Source organism: Sparus aurata, chromosome 6 (genome assembly GCF_900880675.1).
Source record: "Sparus aurata chromosome 6, fSpaAur1.1, whole genome shotgun sequence".
Classification (NCBI taxonomy): domain Eukaryota; kingdom Metazoa; phylum Chordata; class Actinopteri; order Spariformes; family Sparidae; genus Sparus; species Sparus aurata.
In genome coordinates, this window is record NC_044192.1 from 38,092,445 (window position 1) to 38,112,068 (window position 19,624).

The 19,624-nt window shown below is 39.0% G+C and overlaps 2 protein-coding genes across 5 annotated transcripts in view; both read left to right on the forward strand.

Annotated features, from left to right (window-relative positions):
• cntn2 (contactin 2) overlaps positions 1-5,065 on the forward strand; it is a 30,139-nt gene extending 25,074 nt beyond the window's left edge. For all 3 annotated transcript variants that reach the window (XM_030419555.1, XM_030419554.1, XM_030419557.1), the window contains 2 exons: positions 1,121-1,289; positions 2,218-5,065. In XM_030419555.1, coding sequence (XP_030275415.1) covers positions 1,121-1,289; positions 2,218-2,324 — 276 coding nt within the window. In that variant the 3' untranslated portion in view covers positions 2,325-5,065. The remainder of the gene's footprint in view (positions 1-1,120; positions 1,290-2,217) is intronic.
• Positions 5,066-9,073: 4,008 nt separating this feature from the next.
• chia.1 (chitinase, acidic.1) lies at positions 9,074-19,624 on the forward strand. 2 transcript variants are annotated; one of them, XM_030419558.1, is made up of 12 exons: positions 9,074-9,130; positions 9,505-9,566; positions 11,792-11,821; positions 11,938-12,142; positions 14,607-14,663; positions 14,802-14,967; positions 15,683-15,807; positions 17,085-17,208; positions 17,953-18,135; positions 18,466-18,582; positions 18,824-18,950; positions 19,184-19,624. In XM_030419558.1, the coding sequence occupies exons 2-12, from the start codon at positions 9,548-9,550 to the stop codon at positions 19,390-19,392; spliced, it is 1,362 nt and encodes a 453-aa protein (XP_030275418.1). In that variant the 5' UTR covers positions 9,074-9,130; positions 9,505-9,547; the 3' UTR covers positions 19,393-19,624. The 2 variants fall into 2 exon arrangements, with proteins under 2 accessions (XP_030275418.1, XP_030275419.1); XM_030419559.1 differs by having other exon boundaries at positions 9,124-9,155.

Below are 19,624 nucleotides of genomic sequence, written 5' to 3' on the forward strand. Positions count from 1 at the left end.
CGATTCCTAGTTACACTGGACAATAAACTGTAGACCTTTTCTTTTGCTTATTATTTTGACTTGAATCTCTCTTGTATGTTATGAACATTTAAACACTGAAAAGGTTGGTCGATGTTGGATGTTTTATGATTAAGCATGTTCACACAAATGCAACTGTTAAGATCATATGATGATCATGTAAATAGGCTTTATAAAAAGTTCTGTCATACAGTTTAGCAAGAGTAAACATATTGCTGACCGATCAGATCATGGTACTTGTAATCTCCTCTGCATGTAAGATATGAGAAGCAATAAAAAGACAGTATAATAGTACAGACCATTCTGTCTGTTCCTGCCAACTTATGCATGGGAAAGAGCAAGGTCATCAAAAAATATCTTATTAGTGGTATTAACTAGACCTGCATCTAAGGAACATTATAATTGTCAATTAATCTGTGGATTCATTTCTCAATTAATTCATTGTTTGGTCTCTAAAATGTCAGAAAATTGTGAAAAATGTCAATCAGTGTTTCCCAAAGCCCAGATTTGTCCACAACCCAAAGATATGTACTGCCATAGAGGAACACAATTCTGACCCATAGTTAGTCAGTTAGATAGTTGTTGAACAATTTTATAGTTTAAAAATTAATTAATTGACTAATCTCTGAAGGCCTTTTTTCTACATAAACAGTTTGTTTCCCACAATCTCACTAAGTTTTGGATCATTCTTAGTAAGGCAAGGCAAGTTTATTTGCATAGCACAGTTCAGACACAAGGCAACTCAAAGTGCTTTACAGGCACACACAAATTACATTAAAAGACATAAAAATGTCATTTAAAAGACATTAAAGATTGCATTAAAAAAAAAAAATTAAAATAGCATTTTAGACCAGTAAAAACATTAAGAAACAAACATCAAAACAAGTAGGCTGAAATACAAAAGCTTTCAAAGAAACAAGACTGTAGAGTCAGAGTCATAATGCAGTTCAAAGACTTGAATTGCTTCAGTTAAAAGCAGTGGCAAAAAGAAATGTTTTAAGTCTTGATAGTCAGTAGGATCTGATGCTAACTAGAATGATGCACGTATGTTTTAATGTTTTAATTGGATGAAAGAGTAGACCTGCTGTGTTCTGTGTGGCAGGTTCTTTACAAGCACGAAGGTCAGACTGCGCTGAAAGTTCTGGACAAGGCGAAGACATCAGTGAGTCTGCCGCTGCCAAAAGACAACGGTTACGTCGTGTTGGAGATTCGGTCCTGGGGAGAGGGAGGGGACGGGCCAGCACACGAGATTATTGTGTCCCGGGACTCAGGTGAGAATAAACACACACCACTGAAATTATCTTTGAGGAATTACAGAAACAGAAACTGGAATTATCGCATCTGCTCCGGCAGTCTGTGGTACAGCACCCACAACCCTCTGACACCCCTATAGCACCCCATACCTCTCAGGCTAGAGTGGCCTAGGTTTTAATATGCCATCAATGGCAGAGAAAGGGGCTACCTGTCACCAGAACAAACAAATAGTATAGTATGTGTAAGGAATAATGTCTGACGACATGGAGTCCTTTGGTTCCTGATAATGGACACCTCACAGGGCAGTATCCTGCTTCTAGCACAGTCACTTACCAAAGAGAATAAAATAGATTACAGAGAGCAAGAACAGTCAAACATGTACAGTGTTATCATAAGTGATTTGCAGTACCTAAAACATATAGAGGCCCATGACAATTAGATATGGTTTTATATGGTTATGCATTGAAGTTCCTTTGGATATAAAGAAAGGTCAAAAGGTTTTCACAGATGTTGAGGCAGGGCTTTGCGCCTCCTGATATCTTTCTATTTTTCCAACACCTCTGCCTTCACATTACCTGACAGACCTCAGTGTGCTGTCTGCACCTTATAGAAATCACCCTCATACACAGCATTGAAGGAGTCTAAAGACTCAAGAATAAAATTGTACGCTGCCAAAACTGGCAAAATTTTGATCTAGTTTAACAATTCAACCATCTGACAGGATGGACATTTGATGATACCTTTCACTGTTATGTTGATGCTTATTTTGAGGTTCAAAACTAAGTCCAGTTATGTATGACCTGGTACAGATTTGAACCTGAGAGCACACTGATTTACAGCTTGAGAGGCAAACTGTCAGGGCAGGAAATATTTATGTCATCTTCAGTGCTTCTACACCTTTTAAAATGGACTAATTACATACCCCTCTTTCTCTCAAACACACAGGAACTGGTATGATGGTGCAGAACGATTCCTCCACACTGTCCAGTCACCCTGTCCTCTTCCTCACTGGCTTGGTTCTTCTCACTCTTGTGATGTTGTTCGGCCTGTGATCTCAGCCAGTCTGTGGACTTTTTACATTTAATGGCTTCAGGCAGCCAGGGAAGGTTGTAGCACTGCAGGGATTGAACAGGTAGGGGAGGAAGGCGGGGTTTCATTTTTCTTTTCTTTTTTTTTTCTATAATAATAAAAATTTAAGTGGGTCTTTTTTAGTCCGTATGGGTGGAGAATGAGGAGAGGGCAGCCCTAACTGGTTGTGTATTTGTGTAAACCATGCCTTATGGGGACCATCACATCTTTGGCTGACACGTCACATATTTGTGTCCTTCACACCGTAGCTGGCAAGCCGAACAGACTTCAGGTGTAAATTATTCATGGGCTCAATGGTGTGTATAACACCTGTACATACAATAACGTGTTACATGTCTGTTCACACTGAGAGCAACTTGACTGATAATTCTGTGTATCCTGACCAGTTGTGGGTGGTCTGAGAGCTGTAAAGAGCTAAAATATTCAGAACATCTCCACATGCATTTTACTGCCTGGTATTACCTGTCAATGCTCCCCACATCCTGAAAACTTTACAACACAGCTTTTAGTCTTTGATAGCCCTTTGAAATGACAAAAGTGACCATATTGACTTGGAAAAGTTATGAAATTAAAATTTAGTGGTTCTCTAAACTTAACTGAAACTTAAATCTAAGTTCCTCAAGCCATGACATTTGCATTTGTCAAATGTCTATGACAATGTCATGGAAAGTAGTATATATATCCCAATATTATTAGGTACAATAAAAGGCACCAGCACACTTAATAGATGCTCCCAAAACACATAATTATTATTGAATACAGCTACAAGGTTTTGACATTTATCAGGTTATGCTCTTTATGTGAACATCAAATTAGTGACAGTGTAACCACATAAAAAATAGGGCTGGCAGAAACAAATATCAGAACACAGGATAATGCACACTGAATGCTCATCAAAACACCAGCACCAGTTGTGAACTTAAGCCCATCTCAGACGGATTGTGGCATGTCAGGATCAAACCTCAGGCAATTTGTAAGATGTGGCAGGAAATTCAGTTTAAAACATTGAACTACCATTATCAATATAATCTGAAGAAACAACAGTGTAGATGTTCTTCCAAAGACATCTATGTACTGTGTTACAGACATGTCTCCTGAAGTTAGCGTGCTAACCAGCTAACCAACCATTCTGTCTCCTAATACCACTTTGTAGTCTGATAGTCCCCTAGTTTCAGTAAACGAAGTAAACTCACAAAACCCAGGAAATACTTCGACTTTTCCATACTAAACAAAAAGACACAATTTTACACTCTAACTCAACAAAAGAAAAAATAAAAGTCATTCTGTGATCTAAGGTCCCGGTCCAGGCAAACTCCAGGGCCACTGCAGGTGTCAGTTAAACTGGTGATATGCTGCCCATGTGTTTTTGGAGCTACCTTCAAATTCTGGTCATTTTTTACAAAACACACCTTTAAGCAGGATTTCAAAGCATAGGTTAGAGGTGTCCGTGATTCCAAAACAATTGCAAAATTCCATTTGCAGTTCATTTTCTACATTAAGCAGCTTGTGTATTTAAATATTACTGACGGAGCATTCAGGTTTCTTTTCTCTGCACTCCCACATGTTGAGCATCTCCAGCTGAACTTGCTGGTCTTGTTGCTCACAGTGTGAACACAGAATAAGTACTCATTAAAGCACTAAGGAACTTGTTATTGTTGTTACTGTTTATTTGAAGCTCCTGCTAATGTTTGTATGCTTGTTTGTGTTTGTGTCTCTGCTGTAATTATAGCAAACTACAGGAAAATGTCACTGGTCCAAATGAATGTTTACATTTTCTATTTTTTATCCCTCATTTTGGGGGGAAGTAGAATTGGATAGATGAGGGCCTATTTCCTTATTTTTTTTATATTTGTTGTGCACTGCACTGAATAATTCCTGTAACAATGTTAAAATGCCTCCGTCAAGTGTTTTTTATGAGGTTTATTGTTTTATGCTGGTAGGCTGATACGAGAGGCCCGGGGCAGCAGGAAAGACTCACTGCTAGAGATGAAAGAGCTGGTCACAAAGGTTATCAGAGAGAGCAGTTAACAGTGTCATATATCGTCCTCATTGTAATGCTGTCAACTTCTATCAGCTCTTATGTAACATGTCTGGCTCGCGGCAGTTTACAGGAGGGATGTGACCTCATTCAGTATTCTTTGTTACAGCCATCCTGTCCAGGTCAGGTCTGGTCAGCATGTCCTGCAATGGCTTACAAAGTCTTTTGTTGTTGTTGCCTTAAGTTCTTTGGTTGGTTTGATCAGAAAAAAACAGTTTAATGCTTGAAGGGTTAAAGTGTAACTGATGCTGATGGTTTTGGTTCCTCTAATGGCATCAAAAAACAGGCCAGTGTTCATTTTAATAACTCACTTTATAACTGTATTGTTATGCCATTACTCATTCTACAGTATGAGTACAGTGTGAAAGTTCATTTTGACCCTGGAAACGGTAGTTTGAAATAAAAATATGAACTCAAGGTCCACTTACTAACTTTCACACACATCTCATACTTTACTTATTTCTTGTCTTAGACATGGATCTGTTGTCATCATGTGAGCTCTAAGTATAGAACATGACAACTGAGGAAAACCCTGACATATGATGGAAAGCTCTGGAAGAACCTAGTACACCGTGAGTGACGTGTTAAACAAAGTCTTTGTATTTGTCTGTTGAGGGAATAGCAAAGTGAAGATGGTGACATGAACGCTGTCTTTGGAGTTTCAGGGATTAAACGTAGCTACCACTGTCAGTGCGTTTACATGCACAGCTTAGTCAGATTACAGCCATAGTTCCACTATGCTACTCAATCAGACAACTGCAATTGTCCGAGTGTACATGCCGATGAGAAAATCTAATTATTGGCCGCAGCATGTCATACCCCGGTACGCTAGGTGGCGCTGTACCCATTTCAACTAGTGGTAACAGAAACACCTCCAGCTGACCTCTTTACGTCACCAGCAACAACAAACTCTGCTTCAGCATTCAAGAACGATGGCGTACGAAGAGTGAGACGAAGCTACATCTTTGTACATTTCGCGTATGGTGTACATGATAATTACACAAACTAGATGCACAATGGCGCTCTTGCTTGCGGTGATTTCGAAAGGAAAGACGCCGCCGTCCTTCTACTTCCAGCTCACGGCCCTGGGAAAAAAGTCTCGAGCCTGTGCAGAACGCAGAAATCCGATCCGATCTGATGGAACGTAATGCGAGTAATGCGACTATCAATCGAATAATCTAGGTGTTTTAATTTGACTATGAGAAATCCGATCCGGTCCGATCTTAGTCAGACTAAGGTGTATACATGCATCTTAAAGATCCGATCATTGTCGGACTAACCCAGTAATTTGGTTTTCTTGAGTGTCATGTAAACGCACTGAGTGTTTTGGTGAACATAAACGAGAGGGACATTGTTTATTGAGGCTACAATATTTGCCATCTCTTTTAGAAAATAATTTTTATGAGAGCTAGACTGACAACTTGACCTTGCTAGTATACCAGTTACTACTATCTTATTGCAGATGTATCATTATTTCCTAATGTTGACAGATAAATACTCCTTTTACAAATCACAGATTTGTAGTTCTTCATATCAAGTTAAAGAAAGTCTTAATCATTAATATTTGTCTATCAGTATAAAATGTCAAATACTTACTGCAGCCTCAAATCCCAAATAGTTTGTTTGTTCTGCTCCGTGCCCCTTTATTGGCCAGGGTGCAACCTGCACCTGTATAGTCTCACAGGCCTTCATCACATGCTGTCACAGTGACTTCCAGCCTAGGGAACACTTGCCTCATTGAACCAGAAAAGAGTTACTGCTCATTCATGCACAATATCATACAGCCACAAATTGTAAAAGCGCCTTAATCATTGTTCAAAAAACTCATTTAAGACAAGTTGTGTAGTGTACTTTCAGCCTGTCAATAGTCCTTGACTACTTTGTTGGAGTTATGTTCAGATAATTTGACCCCCATCTCAGAAGTTGTTGTTATTACTTACAGTCTTTGCCTGCAGACGAGCTGCTGCCATGTTTATCAGTTCACTTGCTTCTTAGACTAATCCAAAGTCACATCATCGTTGGTGAATCACAAAAAACTCCAGGATTCAACCTTTACATACAGATTCACCAATGTTGTTTCTGGTCTGCTTGGATGTGTTTTTAAACTCTGTGGAAGTGAAAATGCCAAAAGCAGCCGAGAAACAAGCATGTAAGCGCATTTGGAAGGTTCTATGTCGGCCATCCACACATACACATACAAATGAATTTAAATTATTTTAGTTTTATAGTTTTATTTTAAAGATGTTTATGTTGTATTTGTTCAATGTAAATATTTGAATGGTCTGGACAACCAAAAGCGTTTTGTGGTGCTTTAGTATTCTATTTTATACTTTGCAGGTGGTTGAATGATAGACCACTGGATTGTACAATGATGTGCTTTATTTTGTCTGGAAAATGTCACTTTTCATTCGGTGCTTCATACTGTACACCAACATGTTGCCCTTACTTCATCATTGAACTCATGTTAGCGTGGGTGTAGCAAAACCAGCTTATCAGGCAAAATGATAATTTCCTCTAAGCACTGGAAAGGAAAATATTACTAATGTAAAACACATACCTGTTGGACTTCACATTGCACATTATTAGCTTTAGACAGTTATTACTTTTGACAACATGTTTGATTACTAAAATATGATATTTATTAAGTTTGACTAATCTCAGAGTGTACTGCCATTTCAAGCAGACAAACTCCAGCTCTGGTCTGCTCTTCCTCAGACCTTACAGTCATTTCAGTACTTTAGTTTTGGTTTAACGTAATCTATATACTGATGCCGTCAGCCAGCCCTCTTGAACTAAGTTGGTCCAAACCTGAATTTAGGTCACCATCAGAGTCTTTCATTCAGAAATTTGGGGCCTCATGCAGCTGCTTCATCTCCACACTAGTCCAAATGTTGGGGGAAAAACATCAGAACTATTAACTGATGTCCTGGTTTTGTGTGTATGTGCTTTACTCTGTACAAACTGTTTTCTCAATGCCTTCAGTATTCAAAGTCATTTCACTGATTGCTTCTGGGTGCCCAGTCACTGAATGTTCTGGCAGATGAACACACCTTCAGTAGGTGACTTTCATCACCCACTGAAGGTAAGTCTGTTTCATATGGCTGAATTATGTTGCCTTTGGGCCTTTTCAAAACTGTAACTGAATGGAAATGTGAGGGAGGGGTGGGCGGGTGCTACTTGTAAATATGATTGAAATTAAACACCTTGGGATTGTATTTCAGTGATGTGTGTATTTACTGTGTTTACATGTGTGCTTATTGATGAACTGTCTGCATAGAGAAGGTCCACTGACATTTTGCTGTGCAGGTTTCACCAGAGGGAAGCAGGGCAGGCGCCTCAAGGATCCAGTGTGATCTTAGCCTTAAATTGGTTGTAGTGGTTGTTGTTTGACATGCAGTTTGAGGGATCTGGTTCTCAGATGATCTGATGGATTACTGTAAGATCAGAAGTTTTGTGCTAACCCACTACAGTTGGCTTGTTTTAATAATATTATAGTATTTTAACATGATGTGACCAAAATTACTGCTGTGACATAAAACTGACCTTCAATGCAGAACAGACACCATATTATCTGCATCTTCCACCTATCAGCTGCTCCATATTATGCTTTTCAGTAATTATGTAGTGAGTAAATTGAGTCCACACTCCTTACTTTTTTAAAAAGAAAATACATAAAATGTGAATGGATACATTCAGCAATGTTTTAAAAAGTACCTTCAAGTAATGTGTTTATCTTAGAATATAATCAAAGTCAAAGTCACGCGTATGAATAGTATTTCAGTAAAGATTAGAGTATCTACAGTATTATCAAATATAATAATAATAATAATAATGATAATAATGCATTATATTTGAAGGCACTCAAGTGCAAGTATAAATCAGCAGAAATGGAAATACTCAGTACAGTTCTGAGGTACTTGTACTTACTTATATTGATGTTGAAGGTCACACAGTTTGCATCCCTTTCCCATTGTGGTTTGGGGATCTTTGGAGCTAACTGCTAATCGACAACATTTACATAATTGCACAAATAATTGAAGGAATCCTGTCCATGTGGTAGGGTCACCACTAGCCACTGAACAAAACCCAGGTGACTCCTGGTGAAACAAGAGTCGGGAAGACAACATGTTTTTTTGAACAGGACTGAGCAAGCTGAGCAGTTTCCCTTACATTCCAGTCTTTGTGCTAAGCTACTCTTGACTGGCGCCAAAGCATCAGTGTTTGACAACAGGGACTTCTTACAAAGCAAAGCAACATGCACAGAATGGTGCTGAAATGCCTATTACACCTTCAAAATAAAGGCACCAAAACTACTTGGTTAGGTTTAGGAAAAAGTTCTCGGTTTAGCTTAGAAACACTGCTTTCTAAAAATGTCACCTTTTCATTCAAATCTAGCTTTTTATGGGATTTTGACGTGAAGGTTGCATTTAGACTGTCTGCATCTGTCAGCAACTTACCGCCTATATCACGTGATCATTGATTCCTTCACTTATCACTGCAGTCAGTATGATGTGGAAATCAAATTGACAGCTCATTTCCCAGCAAGTCTAATTCTTGCAAGGCATTGAACTTACTGGAAGTGTGGTTATAATGCACGTCAGCCAAACTCCCACTACCCTGAGCCTTATCAGCTGCACTTTGCTACCAGCTATTAGTCATTAATGAGCAAAATATAAATCTGACCCAACTTCACTGAGCCCTGGACTCTGCTTCAATTTGTCTTGAAGGAAGGTAATGAGATCACCACTCCATTTGGGTTTGTGTTATATACTTTAGCTGCAATCTTAGATATTTAAAGGGAGAACAGTGGTTAAATTGTACTGTAATTATGAGTAGATGGAAATAGGCCTACAACTAAGAATTATTTGTTATTATTGATAAGCTTAAGGATTATTATTTCTTTGATAATCAATATTAATACACTAGCAAATCAAATGTTAAAGACACATGACTGAAATGACGTCTGAGAATGACTTCTTCTGTCTATAGCAGAGAATAGCAGAGCTGCCAAGAGTCAGCATACTGATCTGTTTTATACTGTTTCATGAAATCTGCTTTCGTCTTTTATGTATCTTATCTCATGTGAATGTTTTATGATCAACCAGAGGTTCACTGCTGCTGCAAACTGGTTGCCTCTCCAGGAACACAATGGCAAGACTCCTCGTAGGTAAATACCTTTCACTCCTTCCATTTTTATACTTCATACACCACACATCAAGATGCCAAATGTATATAGACCTAGTACACACAAATATTCAAAGGTTTGGCCACAGAAGCTTTTATTTGATACAGTGATATGGCTGACCACTCTACTGTATATTTTGAAAAGCTTTTTCATGCCCTTGCTTTGTTGAAAGTCTGCTTTACCAATACAGTAACTAATATATATTATTCATATACAAGCTTTCCAAAAATCTAAAATACTATACATGGAGAAACGTTGTGCAATGGTTCAATCAGACTAACAATTAGGTGGGCAGAAAGAGAAAAAGATAGCGCTGAATAAAGTTACATAAGACCTTTTTAAATCACCAGTCATTGTTAAAATTAACTATAAGCTTAGCATCCAAATCTGGTCAGATTTAAAAAGGATCTGTGTCAGCTTTAATGTTTAGAAAGAGAACCTGCACTTTTCTCGACTGGAAAACAAATTCATGAATGCAGAGTATTTGGAAGGGAAAGTGGTAACAGTGGTAAAGTATTATTCTTTTATAGACAAAACTATTTCAAAAGGAAATAATGCATTTATTATTTGTATCAATACAAAATCAACAGTTATTAAAGGAAAAAAAGAAAAATATCACCGCTGTTAAAGGCCAGTTCCAACCTTTCCAAAAGCTCCAGGAGAGAGAGGGAGGAAGTCGAGAGCAAATCCAACGACCTCTTGTTAATTCATTCACTCATGCATTTACAAGTTAACCTGTGTTAGTAAACAGTTTAAACTAAGCATGTAAATGAAAGTTGTTGTGAAATAGCTTTCATGGACAATTTCAACATTTTTAATAACTGTTCATTTGTGAAGAAGCTATTTCTGTTGAATTTAGCATTGTATTTTGGAAGCATTATTAATCTATTGCCCTCCTTACTCATGAAATGTAAATGTGTTCGGGCTACTCAGTTGACCTAACTCTAGTTTCTAATTCAGTAATTTCCTACGTAGAAAAAACTAAGCAGATTTATAATATTGATAAATAGAATAAGTAACACTTCATTTTACAGCTCTGCAAATGTCATAGTAAATAGGTGCTAGTTACCAAATTACCCCCAAATTTCCACAATAATTACCTCAACATGTATTTAAAATTACCCCAATGCTATGTGATAATTATATTCCGCTATTTACCAATAAGCACTTAATACATAGCTGCTAATCTGTTTAGTATATTTCCAGGAAACTTCAAACTGCTTATCCTGCGTAACCTGCTTGATCCTGCTAATTATTCTTATTTCTGTCTAATACAGAAGAGTATTAGGGCCAGGGATGAGGGAAATAAGTCAGAGGTTTTTTTTTCATTATGCTTCAAAAAGTTGAAATGTTGAGAATAAATCAAAATACAATTTCATGAATAAAGTCAAAATGTTGAGAATGAAGTCAACTCTTCCAGTCCCTCAAATCCAGTTAGTGGAGCGACTGACAGCTGCACACCCGATCCATTACTACATCCCTTCACTTTCACCTTGCACGAATGCGGACACCTCTTCCATGGTTGAGCGGTTTTTCCTTCTGAACAAGTTTTTGGCACAGTCTCTATAGAGTCCTAATACTGACAACTACATTGTGTTTATGAGCTGAAAGAGAAACAATGTCTTTGTTACTAAAGTCGATTCTGAAGTACATTTTTACCAGTTCATCTACACAGGGCATTTTGTTGAGGCTGTCATTTGCGCTGTTTGATGTAGTCTCAAAAGGTTGACTTTAATCTTAAATGTCAACATTATTCTTGACATTTAGACTTTTTTCTTGAAGTGCATAATGACAATAAAAAACTTCCTCCTGACATTTTTTCTCTTGCCCATGGCCCTAATACTCTTCAGTAGTTTAACTTCCCTTCAGCAGGCCACTGAATTGAAGGTGATGCAGCTTTATTTAGGAAAATAGACGAATTATTGCATTTGATAGTGTAATTTCAAAGATATTTCTAAAAAACATGTTACTACAACCCACTTTCCTTAGAATCTGTGCTAAAAGCTATTTTGCTCATGTATATTATTAAAAAAAAACGCCTGGCAAATATATTAACTGTATGATTCTCTTGCAGTACTTTTAAATGTAGTTGATTGTTGTTTTGCAGACCTGGTTCCTGTTGGTTTTATGTTTATCTTAGGCATGTATGTATGTGCTCTGTACATATCATATATATAATGACATCTTTTCTGTTCCTTTTGCTGTAGCTCTGGGCGTGCTGCTCATGCTGCACATTGGTAAGCATGTTTTTTTTAGAACACCAAGCACTGACTCTTCCTCACACTAAATTATCAAAACTCCAGAACGATTACATTGTAGCCTTCATTGCTTCGATCTTCCCATCTAACCTCAGCCTCAGCCAGTAAACTGGTGTGCCACATGACCAACTGGGCCCAGTACAGGCCCGGAGGAGGCAAATTCACCCCAGCCAATGTGGATCCCTTCCTGTGCACACACGTTATCTACTCTCTGGCCACCATCAACAGCTTCAACCAGCTCAGCCCCATCGAGTGGAACGATGAGCAGCAGTACGGCAGCCTCAACAGCCTTAAGAATGTGTGAGTACACTCAGCCAATATGGACACCAACATTCAGCTAATGGGCCTTTTTCAAGACTAACAACACACACACACACAGTGGTTGGTGCCACTATTCAACATTTACCATGTTTTACTGTTCTGCAATTTTCAAGTCAAAACAAAACAAATCTGCAATGTTTTCTCCAGAGCTATATTCTTGTCTCAGTGGAATGGCGTTTAGAACAATAAGGACCATTTGTAGCCTTGAATGCTGAATCCCAACATTGTGAGATAGGCAATGTAAATGTAGTTTACAATTAAGTGCATTTAACCCATCCATGACATGCATTTGGCAGTCACTTTGGGTGCCCAGGGACCAGCTCCCTCTCTGAGCCAGCACCTTGGTCAAGGGCATTTGCAGGAGAATGAATGTAATATTCATGTTCTGATGGCTGGGGGAAACGTCAATAACATTTTTCAAACAAAAGTATGTCAAATAAAAGCTCCACCTGACAACTTAGTGAACTCCAAAGTCCTGTTATGTGGATCATCATGAGACCAAGCCTAACACTGATGGGTTTTTTTTTTCTAAAGCTAAGGGGAAAAAACAAAAAATTGTTCACATGACACATCACAGAAGATAGAAAATGTGTTGAGATAACTCATTCACAAGAAAGCTTTGTTAAATGTAAGTTCAATTTATTTCATATGTATTAAATACAAAGATATATCAAAGTGCTTTCCACACCAGCACTGGCATCTGTTCACATGTTCTGTAGACACTGTTTAAAAGAGCTGTCCTCGATTTATGTAACAGAGACACTTTCAAGTCAGCAGGAACACTATTTCCATTCCTGCGAGGACAAACACTAAAAGTTGAATGTGGAGTGACATCATTACCTAACCCAGCACAGAATGAGCTGAGTGGTCAAACAGGCCTACAGCTAAAAAGATATCAGAGCTGAACCCTGCAGCAAGGTCATTTAAAACCCTGTGTACTGTGATGGGCAGTCAGCAGAGTCATTTAAGACTGCAGTCAGATCTTGTAGTGTGAGTTACATCACACAGTGGCAATCTTCTTATGGTTGTTCGACAAGTCCTGAAAAAGCAGCATGGGAGTAATCTGATATAGATGAACACTAAACTTTTGTCCAGTGGGGTGAAGTCACTGAGATGTGTGGAAAATGTACCAAATTAAACCAATACACAAAATATGTAATAACTAACTTGTGTAGTGTACGGTATAAATAACAAGAAGCCAGTGGACTTTATTGACATTTCTTTTAAAAAAAAGAAATTGCACCTCCAACACTGGCTACATACAAAAGAAAACAATGCACATCAAAAATAGCAGGACACAATATGGCATCAACTTATTGTAGAAAAAATCAAATTTACAATCCAGACCTCTCAAACAAAAACACATGCTACTGTGCAATCAGAATTTAGGATAATGGGGCCAATCAGATTTTCAGGGGTGGCCTTGTTGCGATTGGTGGGTGTTTGTTGCAGGACCTCAAAGCAGACAACCAAAATGGAATCAGTTTAAAGGAATTAAAAAGGTTCTCCATTCTTGGAGAACAGGCTGAATGGCAAATAAGTGTCCGAACGGAGTATTAAAGTCGGTCTTCCATTTATGTCCTTCCTTGATCTGGACAAGATTATTTGCCTTGCCGAGATACATAACAGAGGGGTTCAAAGAAGCGATCGTTGAGGGGAAGAGGATACTTGTTTCTGATGGTGATGACATTCAGTCCACAGTAATCAATGCAAGGGCGTAGTGTCTTTCATTGCCATAAAGAAAAATCCTGCACCCCTGCTCTTAGAAAGGTTGTAGAGCCTACTTGCGGGGAGATGTGCACCCTGAGGAAGATCAATGGCACAATCATAAGGTCTGTGATGGGGGCGCTAAGGGTTAGTTCCTTGCTGAAAACCTTTGCAAAGTCATGGTTCTCGTGGGACTAGAGATAGGTAAAAAGGTGCAGGAGGAGGCGCCAAAGGGGCTTTGTTGATGGAAACAGCAGAATGGAGGCAGTGTGAATGGTAGGAAACACTCCAGCTAGAGATGGAGGTTGTAGTCCAATCAATAGACATATATACATAGATGCCTCATTGAGTGGGATGGCACGTTGCTGCGATACATCGCCGTCGTCACCATACGGGATGTACGGAAGAGGATTAGGGCCACATGTGAATTTTTTTTTTAGTTCTGACTTTAAAGTCGGAATTCTGAGATTAAAATCAGAATTCTGAGATTAAAGTCAGAATTCTGACTTTTTTCTCAGAATTCTGAGATTAAAGTCAGAAGTCTGCACATGTAAACATTTTTTGAGTTCTGTCTTTATTCTCAGAATTCTGACTTTTTTCTCAGAATGTCTACATCAGATAACAGTCTGATGTGAGTATTTTAGGTCTTCAGTCTTATCACTTATAATCAGGCACCAGCGTTTAACATTTCAAAATGTTGACATGGTTATGTTTGTCTCTCTCCCTCTGCTATTAGCAATCCTGCTCTGAAGACTCTACTGTCTGTCGGAGGCACAGTCAATGGAATGAGCCCGTAAGTTCAACTGGAAGGAAATCGAGAATGTGTGTGGAAGACTGCAAAAAACCGGGATAAAATTTGAAGTCAGTAAACCTTCCTCTGACACTGTATTACCAGAATTGAGGCAGCAGTTTTTTTTATACAACCCACCAGATTCATTTCCATGGTTGCCAAGCCTGAGAGTCGTGCAGCCTTCATCAGGTCAGCCATCAGCTACCTGCGCACCCATAACTTCGATGGCCTGAACCTGGCCTGGGAATATCCTGGACACAACGGCAGCCCACAGACAGACCGAGAGAGGTTTTCTCTGTTGGTCCAGGTTAGCACAGACCTCATTGTCATTAATGGCTGTTGGGAATTGGGGTGTGTGCCACTCATTTGTCTGCCAATGTGGTTCCTTAAAGCTGTTAGTGTTTTAGTTAGTTAGTGAACCTTTTGCAATTATGGCATTTTAAAAATATATTCTTTTTAGATGACCAAATATGAAAAAATAAGGCAACTCTGCTCAGAAATGGTGCAGTCCACGTAGCTTGCAATTTGCTTATCTCAACATCCATTGGGGAATTTGTTTTACTGTCTGCTACACACTTTAAAGACCACCACAAGAACTCAAAACATTCAGCTCACTGAAGTTCAACATTGTTTAAAATCAAATCAGCACTGTTGTATATTTAGACAAAAAGATATATAAATCAGCAGTAAATGTCACGTTAGCTAGCTAGCTAGGTAGCTACCAAGACATCAGCAAAGCAGTAACATTATTGATTGTTTTATGCTTGTTATAAAGAAAAGGACCGTAATGCATTGGAACGACAGAGTTCTCATAACCCTCAGTTTGAAGTGTGCCAGGGGGGTATTGAATTTGTGGCTTAGAGTCTACAGCCGTCCTTCTGAGGGGGATATTCATGTTTCTATCAGATTTTAAAAACAATAGGTCTAGTAATATATGTATTCATCAAATCTTTGATAAGAGATAAGACAGAAACAATCAGTTGTAGAAGGTCTAAGGTTTGTTTTGTCCATTATGCCTACAGGAGCTGTCCAAAGCCTTTGAGGATGATGCTAAGGAAAACAGGATGACTCAGCTGCTGCTGTCAGCCAGCGTTGCTGCTTTCCGCCCCACCATTGACAAAGCCTACGAGGTCAACAAGATTGCACTGTAAGTGTGTTTTCACCAGTGTTGGTCAAGTTACTTGGAAATAGTAATTAGTTACTGATTTCTGATTACTTCTCTAAGAAAGTAATTCAGTTACTTTACTAAATACTTTTTTCAAAAGTAATTAGTTACTTTACTAGTTACTTTACTAAGGTACTTTCAAAAACATGATGCACAACCTGAACACGCTATATTACCCTATATCTCCGAGCGCGGCCTTCAAATTAGCGTCCATTATGTCGTACTCTCTCTCAAGGTATCCTTCAAATGACTTTCTCTGCAGCAGCTTTAGGTCTGTATTTTTTCTAAGATGCGTCAGAACGATTCAGAGTCTACAGTGGAAATGAGCAACATGTCCTCGTCAATAATCTTAAGTCTTTTTTCACCTGTGTAGCAGGAGAGGGGCCCTTGCAGGTTCACTTGGTGGAATTGGATGTGTTAGCTGCAGCGGTCATGTCAGTGGGGGGATCCGGGGTTTTTTCAGTGAGTTTCACGTTCCTGTGCCGGCTTGCTCTGTGTTTGCTCAGATTTGAGGTGGAATTTTTCACTGTAGATAAGAGTTTTTTTCACACAAACAGTGTACAGCAGACACTGATGTTTTTGTCACCTTTTACTGAGTCAAACGCAAAGTAATGTCAGTACTTTCAAGCATTAAATGCTGCATGGTCCTGCTCTCTCCTGCGCTCCATGTTGTCTCTTGTTGATCACTACACGTGTCAGTGTTTACCACTGATGTTGCGCCGCTCATACGTCATTGTCACTCACGAAACAGGCTCACAAAACAAAATCATGTATGTAATGCAGTAACGCAGCCTGCTTGCGGGAAAGTAACATTAATGTTATTACTGTTTTTGCAATTGTTACTTTACTCATTACTTTAAAAAAATAATCGGGTTACTGCCCATCAGTGGTTTTCACTGGACCCAATGTATGTTTATCTGCAGAAAGGTAAGGCAGACAAAAAAGTATAGCTTTGGTACGTAGTGACACATAAGCATGGTACTGGTACTGGTAAGTTCTAATGATACCCAGCCTTACTGTGAATGAGAAGCATAGAGGCATCAGTTTCTTGTGCAAGGACACTTGGTAGGAAGAAACTGAACCCCAGATCAGTATTCACTGATAAGACAGACTTGTTAGCGATCACTTGTGCAGAGTGAGAAAGAGTTTCACATTTACTGTTAAAACAGAAAGTTTGCATGTATTTTACACCATGTTCTTAAAAAAATGGTCTCACTTCTTCTGCTGCTGATCTAAAAAGAACCTTTTAAAATCAACAGTCACTTGGACTTCATCAACGTCATGACCTATGACTTCCATGGAAGCTGGGAGGCAGCTACAGGACACAACAGCCCACTGTTCCCCAGCCCTGTGGACTCTGGCTCACACATTCATCACAACATTGTAAGTTGCACACATAGACACAAAAAGACAGACACCTCTAAACTACACACATTTCTACATTATTCATCATCAAAATTGCACTACGTGTGATTTTGACTCAATATTTATCAACAAATTCATAATTTAGGCTTTATCTCATATACTGTGGTTCCCACTTTAAACTGCAGTAACTGATTTTGATCACTAGGTGGCAGAGGGTCTTAAAAGACATATGCAAATAACACATGATATAATATTGGATGTTGATATCAATGATCAACTAGTTATTCACTATGTAAAGCTGCAGAGGAGTTACATTAGCATGCATTTGGAGTCACGTTTCTATCCAGCATTTAAATGTACAGAAAATCCAATATTCAATCCCCTTTAAGCTCTGGTGTGGTCTTCAGCAACTCCTGAGAAATATATTCAGTTTTTTATTTGCTGCTAGACCTGTAAAGCTATAGAGCTGGCTGTTGATTTGCAGTTGATTCAGAACTGGATATCCTTACACTACTGGGATCTGATTGATTGGTAAAATAAAAATATTAGTTTTTGGGTGCCCCAATAACTCACATGGTAGAGCAACTACCATTAATTAAGAATGAGTCCTTACAGCAGCAGCCATGTTATCCCTCTCTCTCATATCTTTCCTGTCTCACTTCATCTGTCACTTCATCTAAAAAAAACAGAAATAAAATATTCGAAAATAAATCTTAAAAACAATTGGTCCTGTAATACTTATCTCCTTGGTCCTTTTGTTAGAACTCTTCTCTATCTCACTGGCTGTCTCTGGGAGCACCAGCTGAGAAGCTGCTGCTGGGCTTCCCCACCTACGGACGAACCTTTCGCCTAAGCACCGGTGCCACTGGCCTTGGAGCACCAGCTAATGGCCCGGCAGATGCTGGACCCTACACTCGTACTGATGGCTTCTGGTCCTACTATGAGGTACAACACACTCATATAATGCCTAGTTCAGTTACTGTTAATAATCAGTATGTCCCAGCATAGAGTGAACTGAATGATGAGGGGCAGAAAGAGCATCACACTATGAAACCGAAGGCCACTGACCAAGCTGCTGTTTTTGTTGAGTTGGAAGGGGGAAAGTGTTGCTTTATACCCAACCTACTGAACCTTGTGACAAGACTTGTGTTTTTTCTAAATTAGATCAAAAAGCAAATATAGCTCTGTGGAACTACTGATTACAAATGTGAAAGTGAGGGTGGACTTTAAGTGAAGATGGTCAAGTTTACTCTGTTTATGTTTCTGTGTTACCAGATCTGTGACTACATCCCCAGTGCTACTATTGGATGGATCCCTCAACAAAAGGTTCCTTATGCTACCTATGGCAGTTCATGGGTGGGCTATGATGACATGAAAAGCTATTCCTCCAAGGTAACCAAGGGTGCCATTACTACCTGCAACTCTATTAATGCTACAAAGCAACAGATCCCACTTTTGTAAATTGAGATCAAATTTACATGCAAAGTGTTTTGGAGGCATATAAGTAGAAGTCCCTAAAACAGACAGTTTGTATTGCTAGTATAATAATTTCCTATTTTGCCATCCTGCCTATATATTTCATAAATTTGTAGCTGCTTCTTAATTTCCTTATTAATGATGTGGTGTACTGTAGGTCCAGTGGATGACCACCAACAATCTGGGAGGTGCTCATGTGTGGACTCTGGATATGGATGACTTTGGTGGATCCTTCTGCTCATCTGGAGCTTATCCCCTCATCAACCACCTCAGGATGTCAATGGGTAAATTCTGTAGTTTGGCTTACTTACTGAGCCATCTGTGCTCACTGTGGTTGCTTTTGATTTCTTTTTAATCGATTTATCAATCAAAGGAACACGTTCACAGTCGTCCTTTTGTATTTAATTGATACTTTTTTAATAGCAGTTTTTGTTCTAGCAGTTTGTTGTCAAAAGTTCAAAAATGGTTGGTTTAGCCTTTGTTTATGAAATTTGTTTCTCCATGTCTAATTCCTCAGGCTTCCCCCCGAAGCCCACCACCACCCCAGCCCCCACCACAACCAGGGACCCTGTGGCAGATTTCTGCAGAGGCCGCCCCGACGGCCTGTATGAGAACACAGCTGATAAGACTACGTACTTCCAGTGCTTCCAAGGAAACACCTACCTGCACCGCTGCCAGCCCGGCCTCATCTACTGGGACTCCTGCAAGTGCTGCAACTGGCCATGAGCCATAGAAACATTAACTAAAAACACACACTCTAAAAACACAGTCCAGGGATTTATTAATCTGTAAAATCCTTTCACATTGTGTCAAATTGCACTGATTAACCTCATGGGTTACAGCTGGAGCCTGCTTTCCAAAAACAATAAACGAAACCTACATGACCTGATGAATGATATGCCTGATTTATTCGTACTTTCATTCTTTTGTTGAATAAAAAAGACAATTCTGCATCTAA

Bases quoted from the DNA above. Each gene is read 5' to 3' on its own strand.
- chia.1 (XM_030419558.1), top strand. The intron at 12,143-14,606 runs GTGAGTACACTC...CTCTGCTATTAG, and splicing joins CTCAACAGCCTTAAGAATGT to CAATCCTGCTCTGAAGACTC. The intron at 18,951-19,183 runs GTAAATTCTGTA...CTAATTCCTCAG, and splicing joins CCACCTCAGGATGTCAATGG to GCTTCCCCCCGAAGCCCACC.